General features: G+C 49.6%; 1 protein-coding gene across 2 annotated transcripts; it reads right to left on the bottom strand.

The window, feature by feature from the left end:
• Positions 1-1830: 1830 nt before the first annotated feature.
• On the bottom strand, positions 1831-12627 carry PHB1 (prohibitin 1). 2 transcript variants are annotated; one of them, XM_058560733.1, is made up of 7 exons: positions 12589-12627; positions 11281-11395; positions 9743-9904; positions 7585-7727; positions 7300-7416; positions 4341-4436; positions 1831-2984 (listed from the first exon to the last, which is right to left on the bottom strand). In XM_058560733.1, exons 2-7 carry the CDS (start codon positions 11366-11368, stop codon positions 2772-2774), a joined length of 819 nt encoding a protein of 272 aa, XP_058416716.1. In that variant the 5' UTR covers positions 11369-11395; positions 12589-12627; the 3' UTR covers positions 1831-2771. The 2 variants fall into 2 exon arrangements, with proteins under 2 accessions (XP_058416716.1, XP_058416718.1); XM_058560735.1 differs by having other exon boundaries at positions 12605-12621.
• Positions 12628-14574: the final 1947 nt, after the last annotated feature.

The raw sequence follows: 14574 nt of genomic DNA, 5'->3' as shown, positions 1-14574 counted from the left end.
CTCCTCCCTCATCTGTCCACACTGGCAGCATTGGTATAAAACTAGCAGAAGTAAGGAAAATGGCAACCCTTTGAGGATTTTTCTCTCTCCTTCCCATCCAGGGTCCACTGCTTTCTTAGGAAGCGACCCCTCGGAGCCCAAACAAGAGAACTATTCAGCCTGACCAAAGGAGAGAGGAAGACACTCCCTGCTCTGCGCCTTCCCTGGCCAGGACAGGACGCGGCTTCTGATCCAAAGCCCAGAGAATCCCGAGCTGATAAAGGCCCATTGTGGCAGTTTCTGGAGAAACCCAGAGGCCATCAGGGGACTCTGGGGTTCAGCAGCCAGTTAACAGCCCTTGAACATTTGTGAAAAGAATTACTTGGCGGAAGTCAAGGCAGAATGAGGCCCGGGGCTGTCCCTGGCACCACCCATGGCAGGCAGGCTAAAGGCAAACCCAGCAGGACCCTGGCTCGCCTGCTGCTGAGGGGCTGACCCGGGGCAGAAGGAACCCAGAAGCTTGAAGGCTCCCCTACAGACACCTATGAAACCCAATCTCCCGCCAAATGCAAGAAACACAACTGCTCTTTTAGAAAGGGCCTGGGGAAGAGGAGCCTCCTGCCCCCGCCCCCCTGAAGGGTGTCCACAGCAATAAACAGCAGGAAAGGAAGAAGGTGGCAGAGTGGCAGCCGGTCTGGAACCCATTTAGGAATTATGCCCTTTCTGCTCCAGTCTGGAATGCGCTTTGTGAGTCCAGGCACCTTATCATTCGCAGGCCTCACTATTCTTACAGCAAAAAAAATGAGAGGAGGAAGAGGTATCCTGAGATAAATGATGCCCGGGGGAGGTGGTAGGGAGACGGGCTGGATGGGAGGCTCGCGGGAGTATCAGACTGAGGCTTTCGCGGGAGGTCTGAGGTTTAGCCGAGGGTCAGGAGCCCATCGCACACTCGTCTGCATGCTCACGGGAGGATGGAAAGAGACTAGATCCCTGCCCAAGAGGCCCCGGGAGGGGAGCGGGGTGCAGGGATGAGAGAACTCAGTCCACAGTCCCGCCCCAAATTTGTGCATCGTCCCCACCTTTCCCAGCTGACAGCTGGCCCTAACGCTCTGGGAGAGGCAATGCAGAATCGACGTCAGAGACCAGCCTGCAGAGTCCTCTTTAAGACTGCTCTCCTTTGCCAGGTGGTGAGCCCGGGGATTAGACTGAGAGCAGAGGTTAAAGCAGTCAATGCGAGCGCTCACTGCACGTTTTATTCCTACAAGGATCTGAAGTGGGTGATTGGCACAGGCCATTTCTCAATCGTAGGTCTGCTTTCCCTCCTCACCATCCAACATGGGTAAACTCCTGGTCAAACGCCAGGTGATTTCCACATCAAAGCAAAGCAGAATAAGCAACATAAACCCATAGCAGGGCAACCGAAGCCATGTAATGTATATAAAAATCAAAGTGCAGTGCATTGAAGGCTATTGCACACGTGTATTTTATGTCACTCGCTTCCCTCTTGTTAGGGGAAAGTGTTGCTGACAGTCAGCAGGCCTGCCTACAACTCCCAGTTAGGAGTGGTGGAAAAGCCACAGAGGAAAGTTCACTAACCTCTAGTCACCCTCGCCTCCTAAGAGTCCATCTTTGACAAACCTCACCTGATACCACCTGATACCACGGAGACTTGCTTCAGGCTGGGGATGGATCTGGAACACAGCACAAAGTGTTTTCTGAAACTAAAGCATTTTCTGCCTTGCTCGAGATTGTCCCAGCTGGCAATACAAACATGTACACACACAAACTGCTAGAACACTCTGTCCTGATCCCCTGGCTCTCACAAACAAAAAAAAACCCAAACGACTGAGCTGGAAGGTCTGGGTGTCATTTATTGACAGCAGTTTACACACATTTTTCTTCCCATGGTTGTTTCCCCAAAGCACAGGCACGGAGCCCTCCAGAAGGGCAGTCTCTGAACGAGGGAGCCAGGAACGCAGGACACACACGTCTTTGGCAGGCATGTCCAGCCCCGGCAGGATGCAATCCTTCAAGCTGGAATTCTGCCGGGTATTTGAGAGACACCCGGGTGGGAGGTGGAGAGGAAGTCTCCAACAGGACTCACATTGCGGTCCAGCCCTGCTCTCTCTATCCAAGTCCGTCCCAGCTTTGGGACCCTAGGGGGGCAGCAAATCAGGCCCACCCACCTTCACAGGGGCAAGTTCTTCACTCCATGCCCTGTTCCTACACACCTGCTTCCGCTGGCCCCAGTTAGTGAGATTCAGCCTTATGGTAAGAGACAGACCACTTCCTCTCTGACCCTCCCCAGCACCTCTCTTCAACTGGGTCTGTGCAGGAAGCACTAGAAAACACTGAGGCCTGCAGTCTCGCTCAGCTGCGTGTGCCATCTTCCTCAAGTCTTGAGTAAATGATGGGTTGGAGGCTAGAGGATTACTCGGCCGACAACTGTGCTCCCCAGCTCATCACACACACGGCCCTGCCTTTCTTCTGCCAATTGCCAGTACCTCGGCTGGAGCTCCAGCAGGCCCGGAAGATGGGAGCCAAGCTGGTCTGCATAGGCACTTAGCAATTTTGGGGAAGGAGGTGGATAAAAAAGTGGATGGAAATGAGAAGAATGAAAGAGCTCTACCTGATAATTAGAGATCTGAAGTGATTTTGCTTTTATTTCCTTCACTTTAAGCCAATCATGAAATTTCACAGTGATTTCTGGGGTGGGGGCAGAAGGAAGGTGGTGCTAAGAATCACTGGGGCTGTGGCCCAGGTGGCCCGAGAAGGTGCAGGCAGGGCAGGCCTCACTGGGGCAGCTGGAGGAGCACTGACTGCCCGGAAGGCAGGTAGGTGATGTTCCGAGAGCGCGAGAGCTGGTACGCGATGTCCTCGGCCGCTTCCAGCTTGCGCAGCTCGATCAGGCCGTCGCCCGCGGTGGCGAGCGAGTTGGCGATCAGCTCGGCTGCCTTGGAGTCGCCCTCAGCAGAGATGATGGCCGCCTTCTTCTGCTGCTCAGCCTAAAAGCGGATGTGGAGAGACCAAGGTCACACCTCAGGGCAGGATGGCAGGCTACAGCCTGGAGGGACCAGGTTAGGCACCTTCGTTGGTTCCTGAAGGCACTCTGGGAATTTACCTCCACCTCTGGGTGGGTTCAACAAGCACCGTCCACCCAATCTCCTCTGTCTGGTAAGGCCCATGTCTCATCACTGTAGGGAGATACTTCTGTTGGCTGCATAAATATCTGTCATTTCAAAGTCCTCACTAGTATTAACAGCAATCTAGACCGGCCACCCTACTCTGAGCCAGGACGATCTCAGGCCAAGGGAAACAGGAGAGAAAGAAAGGTGGAATCAATCCTCAGGCTCATCTTCCCTCCAGTCCCAAGTCAAAGTGACTTTCATCAAAACCAGCACAGCTGAGGAGCAGCAGGCATGTGTGACACTCCCTAGCCACCTGTGAGCTAAACTGGTTCCCGACCAGGAACCCAGGCACCCAGGACAAGGTCTCCTAGGCGCTCCCTACCCATATCATGAGGATGACCCGTCATCTATCTGCAATGCATGACCTTCAGAAGTGTGGGAGGAACGACAGTAACAAGCCCCTCTGAAATTAACACACAATTTTGAAACTGCCAGGTTCTGTAACTCTTCACTCAACAAATGTCACTGAGCACCTAGGATCCTCAGGAACAGTCTTAGGTATGTTCTAGGCTCTGGAGAAAAGCAGAAAAAGGTAAGAAAAGTCTCTGCCCACATGGAGTTTATACTCTTTAAGATTAAATTGGTCACCTATGTATCCCTCTTTTCCCTGATTCTAAGGTCTAAGGGGTCTTGGATCAGGAATACTAACCCAAGACAATGAGTTGGGGGGAGAAGGGGACAGCAAGAAATAAATACACCTTCGCTAAGCCCCGAAGACTAGGCTGCTATGCAGATATACTGTGTCCCATCGCACTCTGACACATCTGGATGGATTTAGCACTTGAAAAAAATCCAGTGACGATAGCACATCTGGCACAACGTTTGATCCTTTCTGCTGTCAGCTTTCACTATGTAACCACAGTTAAAAATGGCTTCTCAGTGAAGCTGAAAATATTGCAGGAGAAACATTTTTATTTGTAGCAAAGTGTTTTTGATCTTAGGGAAGTGGAAAAAAAATGACCCTTCAGTGATTTAGGAACACAACTTCACATATCCCTGACTAGTCCCCAAAGACTCTGGAACCAATTGCAAGAGTGCAGTCCCTTCAACCCCCTTCCAGTGATCCCGGAAGAAGAGATGACAGATGATGAATTTCCAGGCCACCCAGCAAACGAGGAGGCTGAGCACAGGAGAAATGGAAGAGAGGCTCCTGCCGTCTGGTTGAATGCTCACCTTTTCCACCACAAATCTGGCCCTCTCCGCTTCCTGCTGAGCCACCTGTTTGGCTTCTACCGCTTCTGTGAACTCCTTCCCGAAGGTCAGATGCGTCTAAGGGGAGAGAGTGAGTGCGAGGTGAGGCAGTGTAATTGCTTAGACAGCGTTGCTGCGAGGCCTCCGTGGCAGCTGAGAGGAAGAGGCCAGGAATGGCTCCAGCAGCTGGAGGCATTGTGAAGCCAGGACACCCTTCCACCTCCACATCCTTGCCCAAACTGAGTTCATACCCAGAATCCTTGGCTGCCCAAACTGCTCCTGTACGTCATTCTGTCACCCTCAGTGTGACGATCTCAAGTAGAAAACAGCCCAAAGGCACCTGAAGGTGTCTACTGGACTGACCACCTCCCTGGCGGAGGAGACCTGTGGGTTCTAGGACCCCCACCACTGACTAGTGCTCTTTCAAGTCCTTTGATGGCCTGCTGGAGCCCCCAGGGAGGCCAGATGGAAAACTGAGCCCGAGAGTGGGGGATGCAGCTGGTTCTCAGGGATTCAAGAGCGTGACGCTCTCTGCTTATGGAATAACCAGTCCACTTCTTTCTCACACACCTCCACCACAGAACAGGAGGAGGAGGAGAGAGAAGGTGGGACGCGAATCATGGTATTCCCTATGTGTGAGTGCTTCTGGTAAAGGGTTTAACAGAAGCAGAAGGCAGGTAAAGCTACTGCTCAGGGAGCGGGTTTAAAATTCTGATTACCCACAGACCTTCCCTACTAACATAAAGAACTGAGACTTGGCTGAAGTGACTGTCTCTAATGACAGTGCAAACAATGGGAACAGATCTCAGAGCTCCTAATTGCCTAGTCTAGAGTAATTTACTTATTTATCCAACTTTTCATTAAATAGGAAGAAATAATGGGAAGAAGAGTATTGTTTTTTTCTTTACTTATTGTCTTTATTTTTTTTGTGAGATCAGCCCTGAGCTAACATCTATTGCCAATCCTCCTCCTTTTTTTCTCTTTTTCTCCCCAAAGCCTCAGTAGATAGTTCTATGTCATAGCTGCACATCCTTCTTAGTTGCTGTATGTGGGATGCGGCCTCAGCATGGCCGGAGAAGCGGTGTGTGGGTGCATGCCCGGGATTCGAACCTGGGCCGCCAGTAGCGGAGCAGGCGCACTTAACCACTAAGCCATGGAGCCGGCCCCCAGAACAGTATTGTTTTTGCTATCAAATTCTATTTGTTTTATTTCCTTCACCACCCTCTCACCCTCTGCTTTTTTTTCTGTTTAATATAAGTAGCTCGAAACTTCTCCTGAAGAGTAAACCCTATTCCCACTGTCTTCTAGAATTTTTAACACTCCTAACTTTTATTTTTTTATTTTTTTAAAGATTTTATTTATTCATTTTTTTCCCCCCAAAGCCCCAGTAGATAGCTGTATGTCATAGGTTCACATCCTTCTAGTCGCTGTACGTGGGACTCGGCCTCAGGTTGGTCGGAGAAGTGGTGCCTCGGGGCGCGCCCGGGATCCGAACCCGGGCCGCCAGCATCAGAGCGCGCGCACTTAACCGCTAAGCCACGGAGCCGGCCCTACACTCCTAACTTTTAAACTGTACCTGCTCTACTTTGCCCACTCCATTTCGGGATTCTTGTTCAAAGTCTGGGGAAGAAAATACAATCCTGAGAAATAAAAAATGAAATGTGGAATTAAGGAATAAAATTCCTTTCTACAAGGGCCAGCTGAGGTCAGCAAATTTCCACATGAAATCTAATTTTCTTCTCACACCTCTTAGATATCGTTTCCTGTGGTCAGCCCACATCTCCCCAGAATGGAGAATGTGGTTAAAGTCTAGCATAACGCCAAGTTTCTCCTTAGGTTTTTACTTGGTATTTTCTCACTGCCAGGGTGTTTAGGTTAACAGTAAGTGGGAGAGCCTGAGGAACGGCTCTTGTCAGAGGAGCCAAATGGCTGCAGCATGGCATCTTGCCAGTAGAGGGAGCCCACAAGCCCTTCCACTGCCGGCAACGGCGGCAAGGTGGAGCAGTGCCCCTGGGGTTAGCTCTGGGTTAGCGCTGGTTGTCATAGAGGATGACTGTTTAAACAGCTGCACAGATGCTGGCGGTGAAATGGTGCCTTCCCCTAGCCACGCACAGGAGAACTGAACAGGAAACACGACCTCACTACCCGAACAAATCACTCCAAAGGGTGAAATGGTGCCTTCCCCTAGCCACGCACAGGAGAACTGAACAGGAAACACGACCTCACTACCCGAACAAACCACTCCAAATGATTTTTCCCAGAGAATCTAGAAACACGACCCCTTTCCCTCACCCTCCTCAATCTGAAATGCTATCCCACCTGTATTGCTTTCCCTCTGAGTTATGGCATCCAATGTCCTATAAATACACAGACTATACAGTCTCAAGGGGACAGCTTATGCCTCAGAGATGTCCCCTGCCCCCCATACCAGGCTTTGGGGAACAGAACCATTCATTTACACTCTATCACTTTTCACTGGGGGTCCCCAGAGCTCCCTTCACTGAGCTTCAGAACCTAAGTGTTAGGCAATGCCCGGGGGTCAGGCTGGGAGGTCTGTGCTAGGGAGAAAGACTATCTGAGCTGTTCTCTAGTCCCCACCAGGCAGTTTCTTCCTGTGTCAAATGGTTAACAAGACATCAATTCCCAGGAGCTCTGGGAAACAATCAGTTTTGGGAAGGTGAAAAATCTAGTGGTTAGGGACCATTTGGGTAGGGCCAGGAGTCAAAAGAAAAATGTGCGTGGCAGATGGGAGGTAAAAGAACCCTAACCTGAAAACAAACCCAAGGAGACTGCCTCATACCATCAAGAAGTCTCCATGTTTTCAAGTCTCACATCTAGGAAAGTGGAAGGCAGGACCAAATAGTGTCTACCCAGAAATGGAGCCAGGCATGGAAACAAGAACCACAGCCACTTCCCCCCCGGGGCTCCTCAAGGACCTTACCAAGGACACGTCATCCAGGATGAGCCCAAAGGTTGCTGCTCGCTCCGTAAGGTCATCGCTCACCTGCCTGGAGACCAGCTCTCTCTGCGTGATCAGTTCTCCAGCATCAAAGCGTGCCTGATACCAAGGGAGGGCAGAGGAGCTGGTTAGGATAATGAGGAAGCAGAAAGGGAACCAGGAAACTACCAGCCACATCCTAACCATCCACTGCCAGGCTCTGCCTGCCACCTAGCGATCTCGTGGGGGCTGTGCTCTAGGCTCAAGGCTGAGGCCCTGTCCACTCACCACCACTGACTTGAGGATCTCTGTAGTGATGGACGGCAGCACGCGCTCGTCATAGTCCTCTCCGATGCTGGTGAAGATGCGGGGAAGCTGGCTAGCCACTGGCCGGAAAAGGATGCGCAGGGTGATGTTGACATTCTGTAAATCTTAGGGTGGGGGGACAAACGGTGGAGTTACAAATAAAAAGCCCAGCAGGAAACAAGTGGCCTTTTATATGACCTCTCCTCCCCCCAATTTCCTACAATCTATAAGTAAAGTTGCTGATTATAAGACCCTAGAGGGCAAGGAGCACACATGCATGGTTTCCTCGGTAGAGAACCAAGCAGAGCACTACAGAGTCAGGAACTTCTTAAAGGCCTCTGGTGATGACAGCTTTTCAGTATGTCCTATGCCCTCTGATACATAAGCAATTCAGACTATATGTCCAATAGGGCCTGTGGGATGTTTGGAACACTGAATATTTTAAGAAAACAGGCCAATGTCAAGAATTCTGGGGTGAGGTCTTTCCAGGGCCTGGTGAATGTGGCCCATGTCAGGGGTCTGCCTTCAAGAGGTTATCCTGGGGACAGCGGAAAGAGTCCACCTTGGACTGGACCAGCAGTCCCCCTCTGCTGTTGACTCATCATGTGGCCTCACTAAGCCTTAGCCAATCTCAGCTATTTCCTTGTCTGAAAGAGCGGGGATGATTTCATCTGCCTTCCAGGCATGCTGGGGAAACTAAAAGAATAAACAGATGCAAAAACACTCTGTCAACTGTGCATCAGCCTTAAGCGGTTCTCAGACTCATCCAGTGACTGCTTCTCAAAGGACCCTGGGAGGGAATGACAATGTCCCCTGATAATTCAGGCCTGCTCGGAGCTACAGCACCATCACAGCCTGCTTGCAGTCACCAACAATGTGGACCACGCACCCAGGAGACAGTCCCGAACCAGCACAAGAGCAGGGGGAAATGGACCACCCAAGTCCCTGATCTCCGGAACTTCTATCAGCAGTCTTAAAGACAGGTACATATTGTATCCTTGGAAGAAAGGCAGAACAGCAGAGAAAGAAATGCCAAAGAGGTGGGGAGTTTAGAACTAGGCTTTTAAGTTAAAATTTTATGTTTCTTGATGAACCCCACCCCACCTTTGATTTCCCATTGTAGTAGGCAAGCCAGGCCCTTTACAGGAGGCTCCTTCCTCGCCGGCCAGTAGCTACAGGGCAGATTATGCAATATCAATTTACCCTTCCCCCTCCTCTGTGGACACACTTCTCACTCCAAAGTCCCAGCTCGCCCGTAAGTTCCTCGCAGGAGCCTGCCCAGCCACCTGTGGGAGCTGGCTGCTCTCTTTTTTGCTCCCCTACACTCTGCAACCTTGGCTCCAGGACTCACCACACTCTACTGTAACTGCTTGTTCACATGTCTATCTCCCTAGCTAGACTGAGCTCCTAAAGGCCCTTGCTGTAGACACCTTTGAACTATCCCCACCCTCTGGCCCAGCACAGAGCCTGGTACAGTTATAGTCAGCAAACCTCTGCTGAGGAATAGCACTGAAGGCATCGAGGGTTAACAAGATCATAAACCAACATCCATGGTTTGGATGTTGCTGCACAGAAATGTCACTGCTGAGCCAGCATCTGCTATTCCATTTACTGCCTGTGTCCCTCTGAGAGCAGGATGGGAGAACAGTGAGAGCTATTCATTTTAGGCTCCAACTGGAAATCCAGTGGCATGTCAGACACCAGGAGACTGCTCTCAGGGACGTGGGCCTCAGCCTGTAAGATAACAATGCGAGGTCAGCCCTGCTGGAAACAGAGGCCTTGGAAAGTAAGGTAAAGGTTAAGTCAGCTGTGAAGGCAAACAGAACAGAGAGAGATGGGTTTATAGAGCCACTCTGGGGAACCAGAACCAATGGGAAGGGTCAACTGAGGGAGCAAAGGCACATTTACATTTCTTTAAAAGTGGATCACCATGTAACTCTTGAAATATATCTTTGTGTATTTCTCTAAATTTGTGCAGTTGTCTGTGCATGTACCTTGAGTATATATTTCTATAAATCCATATAAAACCCTCCAGGGAAAATATGCTAGGAAGTCTTATTATGGGAAATTCAATCTCTTCTGGAACCCACAGCACCCCTTCCACACTCTCTACTTTACCTGACCCCCAGGCAAGACTCACCTTTGCTACCAGTGATTACTGGCACGTTACGTGGTCGAGAGCGGCAGTCGAAGATAATTGGTTTCTGTACCCAAGGGATGAGAAAGTGAGTCCCTTCCCCAACCACAATGTCTTGCACGCCACGGAACCGGTCAAAGATGACAGCTCTGTGCCCAGCATCCACTAGGAATGAAGGGTAATGACGGGTCAGAAAAATCCCCTCACTCTTGAACCAAAAGGATTGAGCCTTTGAAAGATCCCTGGTGTTTCTTGTTCATTTACGTCTCCGCTCTCTTCCTCTGTCTTCCCACTCTTCTGGTCCCTAGAGGCTTCTAAATAGCTACAAAACTAAGCAATCACTTCCTATCCCACGTGTATTCCCAAGGACTTTGGTAATAGGATCTATTCCTCAGCATCCTTTCACCTCGAAACAACTGGTTGCTGGTTTTCTGATTAACTACCTCATCCCCAAACTCCCACCAATACATTTCCAGGAACCACCCCCCAAACTTCTTTCTAAAACGCACCAAGGTCTTCACTGTGACCACATTCCATCCTAGCTCCAATTTAACCCAGTGTTCCCAGAAGCAGCACCCTCGCTAGGGGAATCCCAGAACATGGAAGGTCCTACTCTTTCCTTCCAATAGCTTGGTTTCTTTAAGGTTTTAAGGGGTTATAGAGTTGTCTTGTTGGTTCAGCGAGAAATTAGTGATGGCAATTATGGTCTAGCTGTGCAGGGGTAGCCAAAAAGATCAGAGGATAAAACTGCGCCATATAAGCCAAGGCTTTTCTGATCGACTGTCTCCGCCCCTGCCTTTTGGGACTTTACAGTTGGTCCAAATATCTTCACTCTGGAAGTAATCCTCCTCCTGTCAGATAGTCACACACGAGGTGGGTCAATCCGCTTTCCGAAAAGAAAGTGAGGGAATATCAGAGTTAGAGGGGGTCTTAGAGACGAACCAGTTCAATGGCATTGCTTGACCAATCAAGAAGCCGACCCCTAGGGAGCGGGAAGTAACTCGCCTAAGGTCACACAGGAAAGTGGAAGAAAAGCCTGCGTAAACCCCTGCCACATTGTTAAAAGCTGGGCAACGCATCTCAAAGATACTTCTCTGGAACGACCCAACTGCAGCAGAGCAGAAGCTCCTGCCGAGGACAAGGTCACCAAAGGTCTAAAGCCCTTGCTGAGTTAGTCCACACACAGGCAGAAGGGAACAAAGGAGAGCTCCCTTTCGGCCAGGCTGTGCAATCGCGACACTCTGCTGCAACACTTGAGTGGCGTGGCATCACTTCAAATTAACAAGAGCAGCTGGAAACATCCAATGGCAACTGGGCTGGGAGGCTCCTTGTGAATAAAGCCTCTGAGAGAACCTACAGCTACAAGGACAGAGGTTCTGATGACAGTACAACCATACAGTGTGGGATGGCAGCAGGTGAGCCCTCTTGGTCACAAACACATTCACAGACAGCGGCTGCCATCAGGAGTGTCACATAGGCTGTGGAGACCAACAGACGTCTTCCGGCAAAAGGCAATGACCCACCGCCCCTCAGTGTCTTACCATTGTACAAGGCAGAGTTCACCACGCCTCCCGCCACAGCTAAGGCCAGGCCGAACTTGCCGATGGACTCAAACACTTTGGCAGCCATGTCTCCTTCTGCTGGACCCACTCACACCTGAGGGGGTAAAAACAAAACAAAGCAACTTGATCCCAAAATCCTCAGAGAAAGCCCTGTCTGAGGCACCATATTCACTTCTCAAGCTGGCTATTTATTCCCCACTGTGGAGCTCTAAACCATCCACTGAAGGACACCTAATAAATGACACTCCATAGCTTAGAAAAGGGTAGTATCAATTCCTTTGCTTTTTTGTTTTCCCATTTCTTCCTTCTTTTTCTACCACTTAAGAAAAGGGGTCTGGGCACTTGGTTCAATAATGGGAATGAGATATGGGCTTGATACCCAAGAAGAACTCAGCACCACAGGAAACCACCCTCCCATTTCCTGGACAAGCAGGCCCCAAGAGAGAGGCTGTGTGGTTGGTTCTTTGGAATTTTGGTTTGGAAAAATAACTCAAAGAATGTGCTACACGGATTCCAACAGCAAAAATAATAATAGCTAATCTTCATACCAGGCAGTCTCCTACCAGCAATTTACTTAATCCTCACACCAACCCCTATGAAGTAGACTATTACAGATGAAGAAACTGAGGCACACAGAGAAGTTACATGAGGAGCCCAAGATCACACAGCTATTAAGTGGCAGAACCAGGATTAGAACCTACAGGTCTAATTCTAGAAGGCACAGCTTAACTCCTCATCATACTGCTTCTCAACATCAGGTATTAAGAATGCCCTGTTATTATGGAAGCAGGAGCTGGATGACCTCCTGGGATCAAGATATCAGAAGAACCAATTGGGCAGAAAGGCTCTAAACAGCTGCACGGCGCGGCAGAGCCCTGGAAGAAGGGGAGGGTGGGGCTGAGAGGGGGTGCCGGGAGCACGGCTGACCCAACTAGAATCTACTACAGCACTTAACTTTTTAATGCCCCGCCCATCATCGTCCACGTCAGTTTCAACTCCTGAGACTACCTTGACCTCCCCCCATGCACTTAAAAATTCCTTTCTCGAGGCCAGGACGCCCAGTCCTGACCCCTCGGCCTTTCCACTTCTAATAGCTTCTGCATTATTCCTCACCCTGCCCCCATACACACCTCCCTTACTTTACGCCACCCCTGGCTCGTCCCGGGCTCACCCCCTTTCCCCTCCCACACGAGGCGGACAAACGCACGCAACCTGCCTGCACAAATTGCGAAGAGGAGTGCAGAGGAAGGTTGCAGAGACGCCCAGACTGGACCCCTCCATTCTCACCTGCTTCCACACTGACCTCCACATGAATTCCCCAGTCTCACATACTGCGCATGCGCTGGCAGCTCCTCCTCTTCCCCGCCCTCCTTCCAAGATCCGCACCTCTGATTGGTGGGGAAGAGCGTGGTGCATTCTGGGAAGGGTGGCTGGCCTCCTGACTCTGGTTCCCCGGCTCCTCACTAATGAACTACATTTCCCAAAGAGCCATGCAGCGGCTGGCCTGCGCTGAAAAGGCTTTTCTCTTTGGTGGTAAACGCCAAGAAGTGGCCGCAAAGCCTTTTGGGGCCTGTAGTTCCATGGGGATAAATGCACGTGCCTATCCTGCGCCGGTGCTAGAGCCTGAGGGAGATAGGCCGGGAGGGCCGTCTGAAAGAGTGACAGGGGCAAATTTACGGTTGATGAAACAGGTTGGATGGGCACTCTGGGGAAAGCTGTGAAATAACTGGTGGGCTGAGAGATCTTGAGGGAAGTCGAGGGACTGTCTGGTTTCCAAAGCCCTGTCTGGAAATGTCCTCAGTCGTGGGACATTGATTGCCAGAGCCAGAGAACCTTAGAAACCATCTGGGCCAGAAAACTGAAACCCAGAGAGAGGAAGGGATTCATTCAGGGTCATGCACTGATTTAACAAAAGTCTCGGCTTAGAGTCCGGGTCCCCTGGACACAATTTTTTTTAAAAAGTTTTATTTAGAAAAGTTGCAAGAATAGTACAAAAAACATATGTATCCTTTACTCGAATTCGTTTATTGCTAACAATTTGCTCCATTTGCTTTATCATTTGCTCCCTCCCTGTCCCCCCCTTCTTCTCTCTCTCTCTGTGTTTTCTAAGAATAAAGACATTCTCTTATATAACTTGAGTAAATTTAATCTACCCTCTGCATTCCAATTTTGTCCATTGACCCAATAATGAACTTTATAGTAGTCTCCACCCTCCCCCATACAGGATGCAGTCTAAGATTAGGTACTGTATTTATTTTTCATGTTTCTTTAGTCTCTTTTAATCCGAAAATTGTCCTCAGCCTTCGTTGTCTTTTATTACATTAAAACAAACAAGCAAAAAGAATGTTTCTCATTTTGGGTTTGTCTGATGTTTCCTCATGATTAGATTCAGGTTTTGCATTCTTAGCTGGGGCATTACCTAACTGATGTAGGGACACTTAATTTTAACAAAACCAGGCCCATTTCTGGATTCTAGTAGGATTGGATTCTTTCAATTTCTTTTTCCTGCATTTCTCTCCTCTCCTCTCTGTCCCCCTTCTTTGTCCCCATTTGGCACACTCAAATGATCAGAGATATCCATGGCAGCACTCTTCAGGTGGTATGAGTTTGCTCTAACCAACCACAATTTTTTCCTCTGACTACTAAAATGAAAGCTCTATGAGACTGAAAGTTTAGTCTGCTTTCTTTATTGTTCTATTCCCAGAACATACAACAGTGCTTGGCACACAGTGGGCACTCAATCAGTATTTGTTGAATGAATGAATAATGAAGGGCGTTGAAGTGGCTGGTTAGGCTGTGGTCAGGAAACACAGGACAGGCTGCTCCGGAATCCTGCAAGAATAGCCTTAGTCTTATCTGCTTCTATTCTAATCTCACTAACAAGAATGCTGAAGATATTAAAAGAAACCAATTTTTGCAGAATGTCTTATAATTCATTCAGAGGTTAAATGGCTTGCTCATGGTCGCTCGTCTGGTCAGAGCCAGCCTGGACTGGACCATAGGTCTTCTAAGTCTAAGCCCTATATTCTTGCCACCTCCCCACATTCTGTCCTGCAAAGTAAAGGCAATGGGAAGGCTCACGTGACATGAGGGCATCATGTGGACCTGGGCTAGTTACAGGTGAAGAGATGGGGAGGATGAAGGATAAGGACACTGAGGAGGGTATCTGGGAATAATTTAATTGTAGTGAGACAGAGATTAGGGACAGAGTCGCACTGCTGCATCAGCTTTAGGAGTGGGTCCAATTCGTTGCTACATAGAGCATTTTCCCCT

The sequence above is a fragment of the Diceros bicornis genome, chromosome 18 (genome assembly GCF_020826845.1).
Source record: "Diceros bicornis minor isolate mBicDic1 chromosome 18, mDicBic1.mat.cur, whole genome shotgun sequence".
Classification (NCBI taxonomy): domain Eukaryota; kingdom Metazoa; phylum Chordata; class Mammalia; order Perissodactyla; family Rhinocerotidae; genus Diceros; species Diceros bicornis.
The sequence above is the reverse complement of the archived record's forward strand: the minus strand, read 5'-3'. Positions and strand labels throughout refer to the sequence as shown.

What these genes read in the sequence shown, in the direction of transcription:
- PHB1 (XM_058560733.1), bottom strand. Translation starts at nt 11,368, where the DNA reads ATGGCTGCCAAAGTGTTTGAGTCCATCGGCAAGTTCGGCCTGGCCTTA. An exon ending in AGATCCTCAAGTCAGTGGTG is followed by an intron (nt 7,417 to 7,584) that starts GTGAGTGGACAG and finishes CCTTGGTATCAG; the next exon opens with GCACGCTTTGATGCTGGAGA. An exon ending in TCCTGGATGACGTGTCCTTG is followed by an intron (nt 4,437 to 7,299) that starts GTAAGGTCCTTG and finishes CTCTCCCCTTAG; the next exon opens with ACGCATCTGACCTTCGGGAA.